Genomic DNA, 21652 nt, shown 5'->3' with positions numbered 1-21652 from the left:
TGTGATCCTCCTGTCTCAGCCTCCCACGCTGCTGGGATTACTGGCTGGATGAGAGGCGTGTCCTTCCGCGGCCCCAGTACTGCACCCCGCCTGCTGAGGGAGGCATCCGCTGCGGCAGGAGCAGCGACAGCTCCCTTGTGGCTTGTCTGCAGCCCCAGGCAGCCGCTGTGCCCGAGTCCACGCGGAAGCCGCTTTCTGCAGACACCAGCAGCCGGCCCTGGTGCCCAGGGTGAGCACGGAGCTGGTCCTTCAAGGTGACGCTGCCTGGACCTTCGCCCTGGCCGCTCTCACGGCTCGCTCAGCTGGGCTGGACCAGGGGATGCTGGTACTTTGTGCACCAATTCGAACATCGCTCTCCTCCGGAAACACCCTCACAGACACCTCTTTAGCCATAGGGCCATGAGACCCCATGCCCCCTTCCTTTATAGGTGACACAGCTATGCTTCTCCTACTTTTCCAGCGTGAAGCTCAGCTGTTGAGCCCTCCATAACCAGTCTTGTGACTCTCCAGACACCAATGGGGTGTCCTGCAACTCAACTGCAGGGAATCAACGCAGACCCGCAGGTGGGTCCTCGCTACCTGCACGTCCTCTGACCAGGTCCACATGCGGGTTCTGCTGGTGCTGGGACGGTTCGCAGAACTCAGGGGAGTGCTGTGCTTGCTCTTGCTGAGTTATGAAGGGACGACTCAGGAAGGACAGGGGGAGCGGATGCGCAGGTCCAGGTGTGTGTGTGTGTGTGTGTGTGTGTGTGTGTGTATGCAATGGCTGTACCCGGGCGCTCAGGGCAGGGTCCTCACAGCCCCTGCCTGCGCTGGCCCGGAGGTCTCCAATGCCCGCTGTTCAGGGAGTTTGTGAGGTTCCATTACGTGGTCATGGTTGGCAAATCACTGCTGGTGACTGAATGAAGCCTCCAGACCCTCTTCCCTGCCCAGGGGCCCTGGCCCTCAAATCACAACCTGGTCTCCTGGTGACCAGCCCGGTCCTGAAGTGTCCAGGGACCACCCAGGACCACTGTTTCATTAGCACACTAGGGACATTGCACAGGTCTTAGGAGCTACAGGCCAGGAACTGGGGACAAAGCACAAGCCTAGGTCTCTGTTGTGCATCTCGTCGCAGAAGCCCTGATGTGGTCTGGGTGAGGACATCTTCCGCAGGACTCTTCCCGCATGGCTCCTGTGGATCCTGTGCATTGAGACCGTTAAAGCTGGAGAGAGGTGAAGGGGCAAGCGTGCGGTGGCCAGGTGTGCTCGGCGTCTCTCCTGTCTGCAGAACCTCACTGCACGGTCTCTGCCTGCTGTGGGGTCCTGATGGCCGCCTTCCTTTCTACCCTCAGCAAAAACTAGTGCTGGCTAAGGAGCATGCGGGCTGCTGGTGACCCTTACCAGGGTGGGAAGAGCGTGGAAGTGCCCTCGCCAGGTCTGAGGGAGCGTGGCCCAGTTGGCACCTTGATTTCAGGGTTCTCACCTCCAGACGGTGGGTCAATACATCTGTCTTAAGACACACAGTCGTAGAACTGTTACGCAGCCCTAGGCTGACGCATGGCTGAGTCTGCACTAAAGATACTAAAGACCGTTTTTCCCAATCCATCTTGCTAACCACATCGGCATTCAAAAGACTACCCCAGATTTGGAGATGAAGAGGAATCATGGAGAAATAATGGTACAGTTTGGATCTGAAGTGTCCGCCAATATACTGGAGGCTTGGTCCTTATTGTGATGTGACTGGGAAGTGGTGGGGCTTTTGGGTGGCAGCACGCATGCCCTGGGAGGGGATTATGGGACCCCAGTCTCTTCTTTCTCTTCCACCTTCCAGCCATGAGGTGAACAGTTTTGGCCCACCATTTCCTTCTGCCTTGATGTATTATGCCAAAGCAATGGGCCAGCTGATCGTGGACTGAACCCTCTGAAACTGTGAGCCAGAATGAGCTTTTCTCTTTAAAAGTTGATCACTTTAGGCATTTTTTATAGTGATGGGGAGCTGACTAACACAATACTGACTTTGATCTGGGTAAGGAGCCAAGGAACATAGGTGGGGCATCTGGAGGGCTGAGCTGGAAGATCACAGGGGAGCCAGGAGCTGAGGATTGACTTAATCTTGAGTACCCAGCTCCCTGGAGTCTGGACCCTTTGTGACCATGCCCTGGGGACATTTCAGTCTGACAGCCCTGCTGTCTCCTCAGGGATGAGCATCACATCTGAGGCCCCCAGCAAAGTCAATGCCCCATGCCTCGGGCATGGCCCCGTCTCACACACTAGTGCTCAGTGTCTGAGGGAAACCGCAGCACATTCCAGTCCTGCTTCTGCTGGGAGGAAAGGCCTGATTACAGTCCCCTCCAGCAGCCCAGGAAGGGGTGTGATGGCAGGGAAGGAAGGGGCCTTCCAAGAACCCTGGCTGCAGGGGTGGCCCCTTGATCTTCCCTGGGCTGGGCTGGCTATCAACGGAGTGTGTGGATTTTATTAAGAATATCAGTCACTTCATTTATTTATGAAAAACTTTTTTAAAAGTTTGCTTTCTTTTTGCATTTTTGTTGCCTGTAGGAGGAGGGTGAGGATCTTGATTCCACTGGAGGAAGAGTATGCATTCCTTCTTTGAATTGTATGTTGAGTATACCCGCACCTCACATGCACACGCAAACACATGTACCCACAGTGTGCGTTACATACACACCCATCTGGTTTTCACCTCTAAGGCTCCAGAGGTTGGAGGGAACCAGGAGAGGAGCCAGGAGAGGCCAAGCCTGGAGCCAGGAGTGTGGCAGCAAAGGGGAAAGAAGCTGCCTCACTGCCCAGGAGACCAGGACCCAACTCTGATCCAACTTTGCCTCAAACTCCACATTTCTCTCCCTGAACCCAACTAATGATTCTCCAATAATTTAACTAGAGTGATCCCAACTGTATGAGTTGGAAATAAGAGTTCCCTGAGGCCTTCCTGGACTCTTCTGTTTTCAGTGACAAGGTGTGAATAAAGTACATGGCTCGGGCTTCTCATCGTGTGGACACAAAATTTATTAGAATGGGAGGCCAAAAGAACATGGAAGAGGTCAGCATGGGAAAAAAACCATGAGTGAACATCCCCGGAACACTTGAGGAATCTTTCACTGATTTTCTACTTCATGTCTTGTCAAGAAAGTGGAGAATTTGTTTAATCAGCTATTTACACTCTCAGGCATTACGTGGTGTCAGTATCCTTCCTCTCAGGACCCCTCAGAGCTGGGCTGTGCAGATGTGTACTGGCTACATTTGTCTTCCTCTGGCTGTTGAAATGTGGCTTTATTGCTAATGACCTACTCACCCTTCCTGAAAACATAGGGCTTCTCCCCTGTGTGTGTCCTCTGGTGCCGGATGAGGTGTGACTTCTGTGTAAAGCCTCGCCCACACTCCCTGCATACATAGGGCTTCTCCCCAGTGTGTGTCCTCTGGTGCTGGATGAGGTGTGACTTACAGCTGAAGCCTCGCCCACACTCCCTGCATACATAGGGCTTCTCCCCTGTGTGTGTCCTCTGGTGCTGGATGAGGACTGACTTACAGCTGAAGCCTCGCCCACACTCCCTGCATACATAGGGCTTCTCCCCTGTGTGTGTCCTCTGGTGCTGGATGAGGTGTGACTTACAGCTGAAGCCTCGCCCACACTCCCTGCATACATAGGGCTTCTCCCCTGTGTGTGTCCTCTGGTGCTGGATGAGGACTGACTTACGGCTGAAGCCTCGCCCACACTCCCTGCATACATAGGGCTTCTCCCCTGTGTGTGTCCTCTGGTGCTGGATGAGGACTGACTTACAGCTGAAGCCTCGCCCACACTCCCTGCATACATAGGGCTTCTCCCCTGTGTGTGTCCTCTGGTGCTTGATGAGGTCTGACTTCTGTGTAAAGCCTTGCCCACACTCCCTGCATACATAGGGCTTCTCCCCTGTGTGTGTCCTCTGGTGCTGGATGAGGACTGACTTACGGCTGAAGCCTCGCCCACACTCCCTGCATACATAGGGCTTCTCCCCTGTGTGTGTCCTCTGGTGCTGGATGAGGTGTGACTTACAGCTGAAGCCTCGCCCACACTCCCTGCATACATAGGGCTTCTCCCCTGTGTGTGTCCTCTGGTGCTGGATGAGGTGTGACTTACAGCTGAAGCCTCGCCCACACTCCCTGCATACATAGGGCTTCTCCCCTGTGTGTGTCCTCTGGTGCTGGATGAGGTCTGACTTCTGTGTAAAGCCTCGCCCACACTCCCTGCATACATAGGGCTTCTCCCCTGTGTGTGTCCTCTGGTGCTGGATGAGGTGTGACTTACGGCTGAAGCCTCGCCCACACTCCCTGCATACATAGGGCTTCTCCCCTGTGTGTGTCCTCTGGTGCTGGATGAGGTGTGACTTACAGCTGAAGCCTCGCCCACACTCCCTGCATACATAGGGCTTCTCCCCTGTGTGTGTCCTCTGGTGTCGGATGAGGTGTGACTTACAGCTGAAGCCTCGCCCACACTCCCTGCATACATAGGGCTTCTCCCCTGTGTGTGTCCTCTGGTGCTGGATGAGGTGTGACTTACAGCTGAAGCCTCGCCCACACTCCCTGCATACATAGGGCTTCTCCCCTGTGTGTGTCCTCTGGTGCTTGATGAGGTCTGACTTACAGCTGAAGCCTCGCCCACACTCCCTGCATACATAGGGCTTCTCCCCTGTGTGTGTCCTCTGGTGCTTGATGAGGTCTGACTTCTGTGTAAAGCCTCGCCCACACTCCCTGCATACATAGGGCTTCTCCCCTGTGTGTGTCCTCTGGTGCCGGATGAGGACTGACTTATGGCTGAAGCCTCGCCCACACTCCCTGCATACATAGGGCTTCTCCCCTGTGTGTGTCCTCTGGTGCTGGATGAAATTTGAGACATCACCGAAGCCTTGCCCATACTTTCCATTTTTGACTCTTGCAGTTCCTGAGATTTCTACCCCCACAAATATTTTGCCTTTGTCCTTTGGATTCATTTCCTGGCCTGCTTTGAGGGCATCCTTCATCATTCTTTCACTCTCCTCTGATCTCTCCATTTGTCCTTTGGGTGAGCTGGAAAAGGCCCTTGAAATCCCCTTCTGCCTTGTCTTTTTATGTCTGGGTTTTGAACTTCCTTTGACTTCTTGACCTCCAGTTTCGTCATTCCAGCTGTGTGGATCAGGATGATGCTGTTCTTGAAGAGGATCCCTTGGATAGGAATCCTCTAGTTTGAGGTTTTTTCTTGCAGATGTTCCTGGGAAGATCTGAGAGGGGTGACTGCGATCCACATGTTGACTGAGGAATTTCTGACTGGAGAAGGCCAGAGAGCATGAGGGACAAGGATGGATCTCTGACTTTGGTTTTGCTGAAAGAGGAAGTCATTGGTCAGGGCAGATGTAGACAAGCTGTCTGAGCTGACTGCTTTGCTGTGTGGCAAGGTCTGCATCATTACTCACTCCTCATGTGCTAAGAACACATGGTCTCCTACCACGTCTTCCCTTATAGTATTTTTCTATTCCATTTTTATTCACTATATGCTTGGAAATTCAGAAAAACCATGTCAAGGGTCTTTTCTGCCTGTCAGCTAGACCAGGACCTTCCAGTAGCATCAGGGGCAGCTTCTCTCCTGGAGAGATGGCGCTGCGGTGACCACGCCCCACATGCCACTACTATCTTATGAGACATGCCAGTCTCCCCGGTCATCCTTTGCCACACCCACACCCTTGTATATAGATCCCTGCACACCTTTCCTGATATTCTATCTGCAGCAATTTCATTCTCTTCAGAAATAACACTTGAAGAATTAAGTGGAACTTTCCTCAGTGACTTTTCCTATAAGGGGAAAAGGATCTGTTTATTGTTGGAGTCCTTTTATCCTGGAGATCTGCCACTGTGGGAGTCCATGTAGAGTTGTGTCAATCAGTCTGAATTTGAGCCATCCAATCAAAAAAAGATGTAATGGAGGACTGTTATGTGCCTGACTCTCCATGAGGAGCAGGTTCATGCTGGATGAGACACTGAGGCCCAGGACCCACTGACTAAGGGACTCTGACTCTTGCTGCACAATAGCCATGATGCTCCACAAATCATTAAATGAAAATATGCCCTTCCTCAAACCTTACAGCAAGTGTTCATCTTTGACCTGTTTAATTCAATCTTAGCCCATTACAAACATAAGAAGTCCTGTTTCAAAATAGAGCCTAATCAGTCGTCTTCCCTCTCTGACTCCCACCTTCTCCAGCCTCCCACCCTCCTGCCTGAAGACTGAAGTAGCCTCTGAAGGCATTCACACTGCCCTCGTGAGTCAACCACAGCATTATCTTAGAACAGAGAACCATCTTACAATACCGCAGTGGTCACCATCTCCGGGGGCTTGGCACAGGTCATGGGCTCCAAGTTCCTAGGCCTGTGCTTCCTTCACCTGAGTGGTCTCAGCCAGTCACCAAATGCCAAACCTTTCCTGCCTTGGGCCATTGCAGGGCCTGCTCCTTCTGTGTGAATCCTTTGTCCACAGGTATTTGCACTTCTCAAATGTCACCGCCTGGGAGAACCCTTCCCTGACTGTATCTGCTATGCTACCCTCCCCTCACGTGGATTCCTAAGCACTTTCCGTGGGTTAGTTTTCTTCAAATGACTTGCAAGAGAATGTGTTTCTCTAATCCATGTGTCTGCTGCCTGAGAGCAGTCATTCTCACCGTCTGGTTCCATTTGTATTTTCAGTTCTGGGCACAGAGCAGGCTCTCACGACCACAAGCTGACATAATGAATGAGTGGCAACACAAGCACGTAATTTACAGATCTGAAGGAAGCCAAAAGGAAACAACTGAAAGGACCAGGAGACACTGGCAGTGAGAGAGCACGCAGGTGCTTGAGAACGTGCTTAGTCTCTAAGCCTTTGAGCACACCATGGCCTTGTATGTTACATGCATAAAGCACTTGAACAATAAAAATGATATTTTAAAATAAAGATGGTTCCTAAGAGTCAAAGGCATATGAGAGGGATCTTTGATTTCTGAATACCTGTTTGAGATTTTACTGGCTTTAGACTGCACGTGACTCTACTTGAGAGTTGGAATATGAAAATTCTCAGGGGGAATGATTTCTCTCCTTTGTTCAAGGAACCACAGTGGTGCCACCTTTCCCTGCTGAGAGCTCCTTCTTCCACCTGCTGCCCCACTTGATGCCCAGCTCCTGGCCGTACTCGTCCCCGTACCACACCAGCAGCTCACAGCCAGGTCTGACAACCTTGCAGGTTCGGTAGAAGATCTGCCTGTGGTACTGAAAGGCTACCAGGTTCTGCTCCTCGTCATCCCGGGCACAGTTCACATACCTGGCATTGAGGCAGGAAAGGAAAGGAAATGCCAGGTGGTCAGCGGCTCTCCCTGTCGGGTCTGTGTCCAGCCCTTCACCGGGAGGGCACCACCTCTGTACTCTGGTGATGTCACCCCATCCACCTCCTCAGGAACCTTCTGTTCTCGCCCACGTCTCTTTCTCAAGGTCATAAGCTCCAGTCCTGCTCACAGTGCTCACCTGGCCTAGAAGTCTTTCCCCTCACCTAAACCAGTTTCCAGGCTTCCCTCCATCTTGATGGACACACTACGCAGTGACCTGCAGCTTCTCTGAATGCTCACGGCTTTCTGGCTTACACCACAGAACCTGGTGCTGGTCAGGTGCTCTGACTCTAGGGTAAGCCCATCGTCTCTGGAGACAGAGGCCTGTCCTCGGCCTGCCCCAGGTTCCCATAGGAACTCAGAGTCTCTCTGTGTCAGTGATAACAGACAGTGACACTATTCATACGCTCTATCCTCTGGTAAAACAAGAGCCTGCATGGTAAAGGGACCCTGGGCCCTGCAGGCCCACCTCTTATCAGGCTCAGACCCAGTGTTAATGTCTGAGTCATCAAGATTTCTTGCCTTGCAGATTTAAGGTCCCTTGCAGGTTGTTCTGGCACTGTGAACTTTTCAAAATAAAACAGTATCAAAAACAAAACAGAAAATCCCAGGAAAAGCACAGTTAAATATTCCTATGATAAAATGCCTCATGTTTGTTTGCAGTATGTCCACACATAGACATGGGTATGTTCAAGTAACAAAGTCCATTTTTTGAACTGGAACACAGTAAGTGCTTAATAACTGTTGAACAAAGTATTAATGCAGTGTTTCCAATGAATCTAAGCTACTCGGGCTTCATTTCAGTGTCCCAATTTTGTCTTGCATGGAGCTTTGTGTTTTGATAAAAAATAAATTATGGTATTTATATTTTATTCTTTTGTCCCGAATGTTCATGATTTGAGAGAACAACGTGTAGTAAACTGAGGCGCAGAGGCATGAGAACCACCAAGTGGGCCTGAGGAGGAGAGGAGTGGCCCTCAGCAGGCCCAGAACCTCCCGGCCTTACCTCATCCAGTTGGCCTGAGATTCATCCTTCCCATCCACATACTCATAGCAGTTTCTCCCCTTGGTGATCTGGGTTTCAGGAAAACAAGTTAAAGCTCCAGGAAGTGATAACCCACACAATCATGCCACTCTGTTCTTGGAGGCTGCACAGACCCGGCCATGCCTTGGGACCACCCAGCACACTGCCCAGCCACCATCCACACAGCCATGAGCTGTCCAGACAGGGCAGAGGCCCCACAGGGTGGAGGCACGCAGCTGTCTCCGCACTGCTTTGCTCCCACTCACCCTCTCATCTGAGGGCTTCCATGTTCATGCAAAGACCATTAAGCACACAGAGCTAACCAGGCTGCCCTGTGCCCGTCCTCGCAAGTCACACCACAGCAGGAGACGGGGACGGGAGGCGCTCTCACCAGCCAGGAGTACCCGCTGTTGGCTGCCTCTTCATCCTCTGTGATCTGGCCCCTGTAGGGGCCAAAGTGCAGACCCAGTGGCAGACTGGATGCCTCATTCCATACACCTAGCCCAGCTTCCGGGATGCTCGAAGGTCCAATTCTCAGCCCGGGGGGCAGGCTGAGGGCTGAGTGGTTGGAATGGCCCTTCTCTATTACATTGTCCTTTACGAAGGTAGGGGGCCCATGAGCAGCACAGCTGTCGATGAAGAAGTTCTGGCACTTATCACAATCTGAGATGAGAGCAGCAGCTGTTAGGAGAGGCACCTGTACATTCCTGGATATAAAGAGCTTCAGAAAGAGCCCAGCACCACGCTCTCCCCCTCAGGCCTGCACTCGGGGTCAGCAGAGGAAGGGAGGTTGTGGGGCTGAGTGGCAGGGCGGGTCGCTGCACCAGGACTCAGCAGCTTCTGCGCAAGCGGGCCGAGGGGGCACTTACAGAGGTAGTCGTCATCCTGGGGCTCGCTGACCTCTTCGTAGGCACGGTCCTTCCTTTCTCGCAGGCTGTACATCTTCACTTCGACCTCCTTTCTCCTGAGTTCTAAGTTGAGAACAGTAGGTGAGTGAAGTTGGGAATTTTTCCCTGTTTCTCCAGGAAATGTGGTCTCTCCTACCATCAAATCATCCTTTCTTTCCACATACTCTGTCCCCACTTAACTACTGGTACAGAGAAACCAAGGTTCCACACTCACACTGACTACAGATGCCTACACCAATTTTAATGTCTAGCTGTTCCCAATTTCATATTTAATTTCTACTTGCCAAACTTTCTACCTATAAAAGGGTTCATTCAATGTATGCACTCATTCACAAAATATCAGTAGAGGGCACATTGCACAAAGGCGAGGACGCAACACTAAGGAAGTGTGGTCCCACGGTGGATTTACTGGACCCCTTGCATTTATCAGCAGCTTTACTGAATGCTTTCAAGCAACATATGAATTATGTACCCTTATCCTCATTTTTCAGATTAGCACTTAGAATCTTAGAAGGTTTATAAGACAGAAGCAAGGTCCCAGTGTCTCCATGTGAACACTAACCCACACACTAGACTTCAGAGTCAATGTTCATACATGCTGCTGAATACTGTACCCGATGTCCGGTCCCTCAGCCTAGTCCAACCTAACTCCTGGCCTCTCCAAAGTCTGCCTCACATATCCAGACCATCCATCACATCAACCTTTCTAGAGGACCTGGAAAGACTAAAGTCCCCATATTATTTTCTCTTACCCAATTTTTGTCTGGAGTGCTGTCCAGAGGTAGTTACTTCTCTGTGAGGGGACACTGGTTTCTGGACATGTTCTGAGCCACTTGTGTTCAGTAAATTTGTTGTTCCTGACAATTCTTTCAAATTAGATTCATTACTTAACAGCACCCCAGGCATTCCCTTCAACGAGAGTCACATATGAAAACACAACACACGTTTCTTTAGTTCTTTAGGTCTTGTGACATGTTTTCTTATGTATGACTTTGGTTAATGCTTCAGTAACCTTGGGACTCCCTGAGGTGTCTGCATACTGAGTGTTTGAATACTGAGGGGAAATGAAGAGCCTACGTAGGCTGTGACTCTGGACTGGTCCCATGTCCCCAGGCCCTTTCCCTTCAGCTTCCTCTCAGATCCATACACATGAGACTGATGAAGGGAGAGTACCTGGGAAGACCAGCTGGAGAACCACCATGGTCTGTGAATGAAGGGCTAAGGTTGTAGAGAAAAAGAGGTCATCATTGAAATCTGTCATTAAGATAACATCAAAGGGCCTGGGATTTCTGAGAAAGGCCAGTGTGGACCAGTCTCTCCCAGAGCTCATATGCAAAGGCAGCAGGCTGAACAAATGCTTCCAGACAACACGAGGGTCATCTAACCAGAGCCCAGAGGAAGGTACCAGCTCCCGCCCACAGAGCAAGCATCTGAAATCAGTTCCAAAAGATACTTTTCTACCAAATAGTGTGTGACCCATATGGAGTCCCCAGTCATTTTCTCATTTATTGTTTCTCAAACATCAAACCTGAAAGTTCTCAGGCCTGGGAGCTGCTTCTTTTGAAAAGATGGGTCTCCTTCTGCATCTGGGCTTCCCCAGTATGAATTCCCTGCATATCTGTAAGCTTTCTTTAGAGAGCCTTAGCACATCTCTCATTAGGCATAGCAGAGAGCTGAGGTTGGAATCAGTCAGAGCAAAGAGGTGAAGAGAGGATCAAGACAGCACAAAATTTACAATGCTATCAAAGTTCTGATGAGCTTTAAAACCATTCTGAGAAGGAGTTTGGATCAGCCTGCACCCCCTCCAGCTGCGGTCTCAGGCATATGGGATCACATATTCCTGTACTTCAGTCTCCTCATCTGTGAAGTAGGTATGGATTTTATACCACTTCATAGGGTTGTGGGGAGGTTCAAGTGGTTTATTCACATGAAATGCTTAAATATAGTCTGAAACATAGTGAAAACAAAACAAGTGTCAACAATTACTGTTACTGTTCTTATTATCTTTTAAAATGATGATGGTGAGGAACACTGTCATGTGATCAGGGAAGGGTGTTTTGTGTTTTCTTCTCTTACCTGTGTTTGCATCTGTGAGGAACATTTTCTGGCCAACAGGATTTAGGAAACACTCACCTTCTGGTGTTTATTTTGTTCTATTCTGGAGGCCACCCAAGGAGGTTTGACTAAAAGGCAATGAGAAATCAGTGTTTTTGTTGGAAAACATTTCCAAACTCTGGAGATTCTGATGAGGGACAGAAAACACTACACCAAGGATGATCCAAAGATGATATGCAAATGGTTCTGAAGTTTCATTCAAGACTTTCCTTCTACTAGGGACATCATCAACTTTTTTGAATTTTTTTTTTTTTTTTTTTTTTTGGTACCAGGATTGAACCCAGGGGAACTTAACCAATGAGCCACATCACCAGCCCTTTTTATTTTTTATTTTGAAACAGGGTCTTGCTAAGTTGCTTAGGTTCTCACTAAGTTGCTGAGACTGGCTTTGAACTTGCAATCCTCCTGCCTCTGCCTCCTGAGCCACTGGGATTGGAGGCATGTGTCACCATGCCTGGCTCTTTGCATGTCTTTAAAAATATGCAAATCTCATCTGATTTATCCTATGTTCATAAATATCTGATATTTAAAAAAATTGGACTTTTATGACAAAAAAGAAGAGCCTAAGTAGAATTCAAGGATATGGAACCTACAAATATGAAGATACAACTGTATAACAAGCCAGGAATTGAAGGAAATCACCTCCACATGAAAGGTCACATAAGATGTCACCGTTTAGATGAGGGCAGTCCCAAAAAGCTCAAGTGTGAGACAATGCAAGAAGGCTTAGATATCAGTCATTCAAGTCTAGGTTTCACTCTCCTGCTTCAGAGTCCCAGTTTGCTATGCTGTGCAGTGGCTGAAGATCCCTAGGGACAAAGACTGGCTCCTGATCACCAGAAAATGGATCTGTTGACATTCAGAGATGTGACCATTGATTTCACTGAAGAGGAGTGGGAATACCTTCAGCCAGCTCAACAAAACTTATATAGAGATGTGATGTTTGAGAATTACAGAAACTTGGTCTTCCTGACAATAACTTGTCAGGGTACCCAAGAATTTTCACCAGACCACAGCATAAGACAAAAACTGATTAAGAAAAAAATATGGAAATTGTGACCTTGACAATTTACAACAGAGGAAAATATGGAAAACTTTAAATGAGAGTGAACATCACAAATCATATTATCAGAAGGCAGACCTAATTCACTGGAAGAGAATTTATACTGGAGAGAAGCCCTACAAAAGTATAGCATATGACAAAGGTTTTAATGCAAAATCACACCTCATTTGCCATCAGAGTGTTCATATGGGAGAGAAACTCTACCAATGTAAAGAATGTGGCAGAAGTTTTAATCAGAGATCACATCTTACTCAACACCAGAGAATTCATACTGGAGAGAAGCCCTACAAATGTAAAGTATGTGGCAAAAGTTTTAATCGGAGATCATGCCTTACTCAACACCAGAGAATTCATACTGAGAGAAACCCTACAAGGTACAACATGCCAACAAGCCATTTGTAGAAATCAGACCTTATTATTCATCAGAGAATTCATACTGGAGAGAAGTCCTACAAATGTAAAGAATGTGGCAAAGCTTTTAATCAGAAATCACACCTTAGTCCAACACCAGAGAATTCATACTGGAGAGAAGCCCTATGAATGTAAAGAATGTGGCAAAGCTTTTATTCAGAGGGCAGGCCTTGCCTCAACACCAGAGAGTTCATACTGGACAGAAACCCTACCAATGTAAAGAATGTGGCAAAGCTTTTAATCAGAGATCACATTTTACTGGACATTAGAAAATTTATTCTGGAGAGAAGTCATACAAACGTAAAGTGAGTCAAAGCCTTTAATTCACAATCAAGTCTTATTCAACACCATGGAATTCATAGTGGAGAGAAAACCTACAAATGTACAGAATATGACAAAGCTTTTATTGAACATCATACCTTATTCAACATGAGTAAATTGCATGCTGGTGAGAAGTCTTAAGAATGTGCAGGCTGTTACATAAGTTTTAATAAAAAAGGATGCCAAATCCATCACCAGAAAAATCATAGTGTAGAGAAGCTCTGCAAATGCAAAAATGTGACAAAACTTCTAATGGAAAAGTTTCCTTTCTCACTAGCAGAGAAATTATACTGGAAAGAAGTCCTATAAATAAAAATAATGTGGCAAACAAACAAACAAAAAAAAAAAAAAAGAAGGCTTAGCGGTGAAATGACTGATGTACATATTGACCCACTGATAGGGATTGGTGGAGAGGTAATTGCAGGTGGGTGGGGTGTGGCTGGAGGAGGTCGTTCACTGGGGTGTGCCTTTGGGTTTATATTTTAATCCCTGGTGAGCAGAGAGCTCTCTCTCTCTCTCATCGTCATCCGTCTCTCTCTCTCTCTCGCTCTCTCTCTCTCTCTCTCTCTCCTTCCTGGTGGCCATTCATGAGCCACTTTCCTCCACCACACATTTCTGCCATGATTTTTACTTCACCTTGGGGCCGGAATATGGAGTTGGCCATCTATGGACTGGGACCTCTGAAACCATGAGCACCAAATAAAACGTTTCCTCCTTGTTCTTGTCAGGTCCTTTGGTGACAGTGATGAAAAAGTTGACTTAAAACCTAGGAGAAACTCACATCTAAGGTGTTCAGTGGTAAAAACACTGGAAGCCTGTTCTCTAAGATCAGGAGGAGGCATTAATTTCCCCCTCATCACCTCTACTCGTCTACAAAAGCATAAAAACAAGTATTTAGGACACACTTAGCCAAGGGTGCAAAAGTCTTAAACACTGAAAACTATGACATATAGCTGAAAGAAATTAAAGAAGATAGAAACAAATGGATCAGAAAACTAATATTATAGAATTTTCATACTACCCAAAATGGTCTACAGATCTAGTGTCATCCTATCTAAATACTAATGCCATTTTTATAGAAAATTTAAAATAAAAAAATTATATGGAATCTCAAGTGACCCAGAATAGCCAAAACAATCTTGAAAAGAAGAACAAAATTGAAAATCTCATACTTCTTGATTATAAAATCAAAGTGTGATACTGACATAAAGACAGAGATATAGAACAAAGGAATAGAATGGGACAGGTTAAAATAACCCTGCATATGTGGTTAAATTGATGTTTGACAAAGGGTGCGAAGACGCCACAATGGGAAAAATAATCTCTTCAAGAAGCAGAATTGGGAAAACCTGACATCAATATGCAAAGGAATGACGAATGGTCTTTGTCTTAAAAAGTTTACAGTTGTATCTTCATATTTGTGGGTTCCACACCCTTGAATTCAACAAACCATAAGTAAAAAAAAAAAAAAAATTGAAGAAAGCTGGTATGGTGGCTATGCTTCCATTCCAGTGGCTCTAGAGGCTGAGGCAAGGAGGACTGCAGGTTCAAAATCAGTCTCAGCAACTTAGCAAGGGCCTAACAACTTAGTGAGCCCTACTTCAGTGCTTAAGTGCCCTGGGTTCAATCCTTAGTACCAAAAGATCTGTAGATGATTTTTCTTTTGTTATTCCCTGAACAACACACTATTTCATTGCATTTACATATTATTAGGTATTATAAGTCATCTAGAGATGATTTAAAGTGGTTGGAAGGATTATATAGGTTACATGAAACCACTACAGTATTGATTCTTTAGCATCCTCATGTTTTGGTATTATTGGTGGAGTGGGGAGTAGTTCCTGGGAACCAATTTCCCATGGATAGGGACAAAACAAAAAAAATTAACTCAAAATGGATTAAATAACTAAGTATTTAACTTGAAACCATAAGGCTATTAGAAGAAAACAAGGGAAAATCAATGAACCTGGAAGACATTTTGCTAAGTAAAATATGTCAGTTTTCAAAAGACAAATGCTACATGATTACACTTATACGAAGTATCTAAAGCAATCAAATCATAGAAACATAAGGAGAATTGTGCTTGTCAGAGTTAAGGGGAAGAGAAAATGGGGTGTTGTTGGTCAATGACTGCAGAGTTTCAACTACACACAATGTGTATATAGCTAACAATATTGTATACTTAAACATTTTCAGAATGGTAATTTTATGTTGTGTGATTTCTTGTCATCATATATAAAAGGATGCATTGATTAGGTTAAAGATTTACCTGGGTCCAGAGAGCAGGTACAGAGGTCTGTTGAATCATGGGGAATGCATTCTCCATGAAAAATGTCCTGTTATCTCAATACCTTTGCAGACAATCAAACATTGGGCCTTTAAAGGTCTTATATAACTTTTAAGAGCCTAAAGCACCTAAAATTCATGAGAAATTCAGACCTAATTCATGTGCTTTCTCTAGGTTAGGCATACTGCATCTTCTTTTAAACTCTCCTGTCCAAGTAGTAGAAGAATGAACTTTTCCTATTTCAGAATGATTGTACATCACTTTTTTTATCTGATGCTTGCTCTGCTCACTGACATGAGGGGAAGATCAGGGAAACTAAATAGCTACCTCAAACCTTTCCCAGATTTAAGACAAGTAATCAGGCTCATTTAGGACCACGAGGATCACGTGGTATGATTAATATGCATAAGAAAATATGTACCTTTACATAATATGTAATAATTTTCTCTTCTAAGATATTTAATCCAAATACCAAACTACTAGATTAGTGTTAAGAAGCTTTGGGGGGAGGTTTGGAGTTTAATTAAGCTGTTTTTAACTGTCTTTTGATTAATAGGTTTAGCAAAAATTATTCTTAAAATAAATTCAAAACTTGTAAGTATAGAGAATGATCCTGCAGACCCTATTCATCCTTCATGATTCAGATCTGATCTCAGTATTTTGCCACATTCTGAAGATTCTTCAGATCTTTTTATCTATTTCAAAATTCAAACACAAGAATAAAAAGAAAAAAAAAAATAAATTAACCAAGCCACCTGACAGAACTTCCTCTCTCTCCTGTGAAGTTAATTGTCCTGGACTTGATATTTCATATTTGCATATGAAATGTGCAATATTCATATTTTAATCATATTTCCCCCTTATGGTGTGTACATGTACACACACACAATACACAGTTTTTTCACACATTTAAAAACTTTATGGGAATGTCTTCTTACTGTATTTGGTGATGCCTCTTGCTTCATTTGCTGACATTTGTTTTTGAGGAAATCTGGTTTCTTAGTACCTTCTGAGACCTGACCTGGTGTGGGTTCAGGAAGTGACCTCTAAATCTTCCTGGCCTCTTCACCTTGTTGCCTAGGTGTCCATTCTTCATCAGAATCCCTCAGTGTCATCCATCTGCAATTTGATGGTTTGCCCTTTGGTGACACATGAAAGCTGGTCGAGGGGCTCTGAGACCTGGAAAGAAGCAAAATTCCTGGAAAAAAGGAATTCAAGGAAAAAGGTTGATGACAAGGAAAGGTTGGGAGAGTTAAACTGGGATTGCCTGCATGACCAGTGCTGCATTCAGGCCTGCACGTGACACAAAAGGACATTCCTTCCAGACTTGTCTCCAAACAGAAGGAACCTATAGGCAGCTCTAGCCACCTACGGAGGGGCTAGCATGGCACAGGGACTAGAGATCTGTATTTTGTTTCCTAGGCCCATCTTATTACCTATGGATATCAGCATATTATAGTTCCTTTTCACATTCCTATAGCGAATTTTCTCCCACTCTCCCATCTCTGGCCCATTCTTCCTTGGAGAAGTAAATGGAAATGTCTTTGAAAGCATCTTTAACCTGGAGGAAAGGAAAAGAGATTCCAGTGATGCAGCCACATCAATGTTTACAGCAGTTCAATTCCTGATAGCAAAACTATGGAACCAACCTAGATGCCCTTTAACGGATGAATAGATAAAGAAACTGTGGTAACGTATGTACAAGTGGAAATTTATTCAGCTTTGAAGAAGAATGACATTATGACATTTGCAGGTAAATTTTACAACTGGAGAATATCTTGCTAAGGGAAATAAGCCAATTCCAAAAACCGAAGGCCAAATGTTTTCTCTGATAATCGGATGCTGATCGATAGTTGGTGGGTGGGTAGGGAAGAATGAAAGAACTTTGTATTGTACAGAAGGGAATGAGGGAGGAGGTGGGTGTGAATGTGAAGGATGATAGATCGAGACAGACATTATAATACATGTATGGAAACAATTTTAAATAAAAACGTTTTAATACCAAAGAGAGAGAGAGGGAGAGAGGGGTTCCCTGTGATGTGAAAGCACACATCAGGACACTGACGCTTCATGCCTTTTCTGTCACTGGGCATGCAGGGAATAGACCGCGGCTCTGGGTGGTCCCTGTGACGATGCAGCAGATGCCTCTTTAACAGAATAAACACTGGTCACTGTCCTAGCTCTCCCAGGAGCAGTTGCTGGTATGCGCCTCCCGCTCCTTCCCATGCCGCTGCACCCACCATTGCCAGCCCACCTACCTTCACTGGCAGGGCCACCGGTGTGCATGCCACCAGGTCTGTGCTCCCCAGGTGGCTGCCGCTGGCTCCCTGCCCTCCCGCACCACAGAGGCTGCCTGGGTTCGCCTTGCCCCTAGCATTCTACCTTGGGCTTCCGCTCAGGTCTCCCTGCATCTCCTCTGGTGCTCTCATCTGGGACAGTCAGGGGCACTCATGGTGCCGCACAGGGCCCTCCGGGAAGACTCAGCCTCTGTGGAGAAGAAGGAGCTGAGGGGCTGCACTCTCCACCACCGACTGAGGGAGGTGGCATGAGGAGAAGACCTGCAATTGGGATCCACAGGCAGCCAGGCTGTTTCTCTGTCCTGGCTCAGGACAAGGAAGCCCAGGTGCCTGCAGGACTGGAGGGGAGTCCAGAGGCCGGCCTTGACCACCATCCCTGACCCACAAGCAGGACATGATGACCCTCACAGCCAAGCGGGGGATCCCAGGAGTTGAGTTCTCCACCCAGGAACCCCAGCCTGAGGGAGCAGAGCATGTAAGCCCTGGGGGACAGTTAAGGGGTTCTGAGGTCAAGGACATCCAGGGGCCCTCAGGCTGAAGGACCTGGGGTTTCTTAGGTGGGGTAGATTTGGGGTCCCTAAGGTGGAGGAGACAAAGGACCCCTCAGGCTGAAGCAGTCTGCATTAGGGAGACCAGGGCTTCTCCAGTAGGGGAGATTCAGGGTCCCTTGGGTGAAGGAGATAGGGCACTCTCAGGCTGAGGTAATCTGCACCGAGGAGACTGAGCTTCCTTGGTTAGGGGAGATTTGGGGTCCCTCAGGTGGAGATTTGGGGTTCCTCAGGCAGAGGATATTTGGCTCACTCAGTGGAGGAGGCAGGGGACACCTCAGGCTGAAGTAATCTGTGCTGAGGAGATTGGGGTCCCTGCGTGGAGGAGACTGGGACCCTCAGCTGAGGTAATGTGCGCTGAGGAGATTGGGGTCCCTGCGTGGAGGAGACTGGGACCCTCAGCTGAGGTAATGTGCGCTGAGATTGGGGTCCCTGCGTGGAGGAGACTGGGACCCTCAGCTGAGGTAATCTATGCTGAGGAGATTGGGGTCCCTGCGTGGAGGAGATTGGGGTCCCTGCGTGGAGGAGACTGGGACCCTCAGCTGAGGTAATCTATGCTGAGGAGATTGGGGTCCCTGCGTGGAGGAGACTGGGACCCTCAGCTGAGGTAATCTGCGCTGAGGAGATTGGGGTCCCTGCGTGGAGGAGACTGGGACCCTCAGCTGAGGTAATGTGCGCTGAGGAGATTGGGGTCCCTGCGTGGAGGAGACTGGGACCCTCAGCTGAGGTAATGTGCGCTGAGGAGATTGGGGTCCCTGCGTGGAGGAGACTGGGACCCTCAGCTGAGGTAATGTGCGCTGAGGAGATTGGGGTCCCTGCGTGGAGGAGACTGGGACCCTCAGCTGAGGTAATCTGCGCTGAGGTGATTGGGGTCCCTGCGTGGAGGAGACTGGGACCCTCAGCTGAGGTAATCTACGCTGAGGAGATTGGGGTCCCTGCGTGGAGGAGACTGGGACCCTCAGCTGAGGTAATGTGCGCTGAGGAGATTGGGGTCCCTGCGTGGAGGAGACCGGGGACCCTCAGGTGCAGGAGATTGGTGTCCTGCGGGTGGGGAAGATTGGGGCCACTTGGGCGGGGGAGACAGGTGACCCTCAGCAAGGTAATCTGCGCTGAGGAGACAGGGGTCCCTCGGGTGGAGGATACTGGGGTCCCTCGGGTGGAGGAGATTGGGGTCCCTCGGGCGGGGGAGACCGACTGGGACCCCCGGTCCGCTGGGGAGAGCCTCGGGGCACCTGGGGCTCCTGGACGGACGCCCTGCAGGCCGGGTGCTGGGGGACGAGGGGCCAGGCGGAGGCCGCCTAGGGAGAGACGCGCCCACGCACAGCCGCCGCCGCCTCCGCTGTCGCCGCCGCAGCAGCCGCCGCCGCAGCCGCAGCCAAGCGCTGCGCTTCAGCCACCACGTCTGAGCCAGGACGGAGTCGGCGGGTGCAGGCTGTCATACAGCCGCCAATCAGCGCTGCGGATACTGCCGTCCAGCCAATCGGCGCTCCGCAGGGCGGAAGGGCGGGGCGGAGGGCGGAGCCGTGTCTGTCAGTCACGGCGCCGCAGTTCTGGGCGGGGGCCTGAGCCGACTCCCTCCAGGGAGTCTATCCAGAAGCCTAGGGCGGCGGAGGCGCATTTCCCTGTGCCTGCCCCGGTGGCTCCGCAGGCCGGGGTCTCTGCACTGTGGCCTGTGACAGAAGGCCTTCATCTAGAGGGTTTTAAGCCTCAGGATTGCAGGGGCGTGGGGTTTCTGTCAGGGCCCCATAATAGGGTCCCGTCGGGTAACGGTGGTACTAGGAGCCCCGGGGTTGGGAGGCTGCAAACCGTGGGTGGGCTGTGACGGAGAAAGCCACCAGGGCTCCTTCTGTAGCATGCCACAGGTAGTGCAGTGGGATCTGGCCACGAGTGCAGACCCTCCCCAAGCTGTTTCTAGTCCTGGAAGGGATTCTCAGCCCGTCCTCTGCATAAACCAGCGGACGCGCTTGAAACTGTGCTCAGACCGGTGCCGCTGGACCCCAGACCCCGGAAGTCAGTTTGTGAGCTCATGTCCCGCCAAGGGAACAGCCGCCCCTGAAGACAGATGGTCCCCGTGAGAGGGCAGGCCTGGCCTGGATGGCAGTGTGGGTCCTGGGGGCCAGGACCTTGTGGTTGGAGAGATCAGCGCTACCACTGTTTGTTGAGCCCAAGATTTGTGTTTGATATTGGGTGTATCCCTACAATGTACCCCAACTTCTGGGGTATTTTCAATGTTATTTTTTGATTAATTGATTTTTTTTTTTTTTTTTTTTTTTTTTTGCTGGTGCATTTACACACACACCTGTGTAGGAACATATACAGATTAATATACACATAGGTTCTCAAACCAGAGCCAGAAATCAATACAGTCGGACAACCTGCATTTATCATTCAATATATTTTGGATCTCTATCATCTGTGTATCTATTTATTCTTTACCTTTCAAACAGCATATTATGTTATAAAAGGAAGCTCAATAAGTGCTTAACGTTCTGTGGGTAACTTGCTCCAAGATATCTACTCTGAGCCATCCACGCTATTGAACATTCTTTATCCATAAATAACTCTTCACATATAAAATTATGTCATTGATAGGGTCTCACAATTGGAATAACCAATTCAAAAGACACAAAAAACTTAAAGCTGTGGATAGATATAAATCATTTAATAATTTTGATTAAAATTGGTTTTTTGTATAGTGAACAGTCAGTGTCTCACACTCATGTGTGTGTACCAGTGTCCTCCTAGAGTAGCCCCTGGCCTGCCTATCTGTTGGGATTTAAGTCTTGCTGTGGGCCTAGGAGGCAGTAAGGGGAGTGTCACATCATGAAAACCATGCACTATCTGTAAAGTACCTTCCCTGGGGGCTATTCTTACTGACTTTTAAGCAAGAGAAGACAAATTTTAACAGAGAGGAAGAGGGATCGTTTTCTCCCGTAAGAAACTTAGGGGAATTCAGGGTGAAAAGTTCTCAGCTCCATTCAAGTCTGATATGTTAACATCTTATATCATCTGTTACAATGAGTAAATACGGATATGCTATTTTGTTTGGATTCTCTTAGTTTTACCTTTTCCTGTTCCGGGGTCCCATCTAGGACCTCATGCAACATGTAGTCATTAGTCCCCACAGGCTCTTTGGGTGACAATTTCTCTGACCTTCCTTGTTCTGATGACCTTGACAATGTTGAGGAGGAGCATCAGGTATTTTCAGATTGTTCTTCATTGGGGTTTCCTTGGAGAGATTGCAGGTTGCTACACAATAAGAACCATACTTTTGGCCTCCACCCCCACTTCCTGGTGCAGAACTCCCCAAGTCTTATTTC

At 48.0% G+C, this 21652-nt stretch overlaps 1 protein-coding gene across 1 annotated transcript; it reads right to left on the bottom strand.

Annotated features, from left to right (window-relative positions):
• Nucleotides 1-1048: 1048 nt before the first annotated feature.
• Nucleotides 1049-21439, bottom strand: LOC124979563 (histone-lysine N-methyltransferase PRDM7-like). Its single transcript, XM_047543919.1, is given in 16 exon segments — nucleotides 1049-1183; nucleotides 5099-5332; nucleotides 7004-7101; nucleotides 7104-7297; nucleotides 8365-8432; nucleotides 8774-9045; nucleotides 9252-9353; nucleotides 10043-10199; nucleotides 11424-11473; nucleotides 16557-16590; nucleotides 16592-16624; nucleotides 16626-16666; nucleotides 16924-16993; nucleotides 16995-17048; nucleotides 19651-19764; nucleotides 21398-21439. Coding segments are annotated over 16 exon segments (1698 nt in total).
• Nucleotides 21440-21652: the final 213 nt, after the last annotated feature.

Source organism: Sciurus carolinensis, chromosome 3 (genome assembly GCF_902686445.1).
Source record: "Sciurus carolinensis chromosome 3, mSciCar1.2, whole genome shotgun sequence".
In the NCBI taxonomy this organism is placed as follows: domain Eukaryota; kingdom Metazoa; phylum Chordata; class Mammalia; order Rodentia; family Sciuridae; genus Sciurus; species Sciurus carolinensis.
The sequence above is the reverse complement of the archived record's forward strand: the minus strand, read 5'-3'. Positions and strand labels throughout refer to the sequence as shown.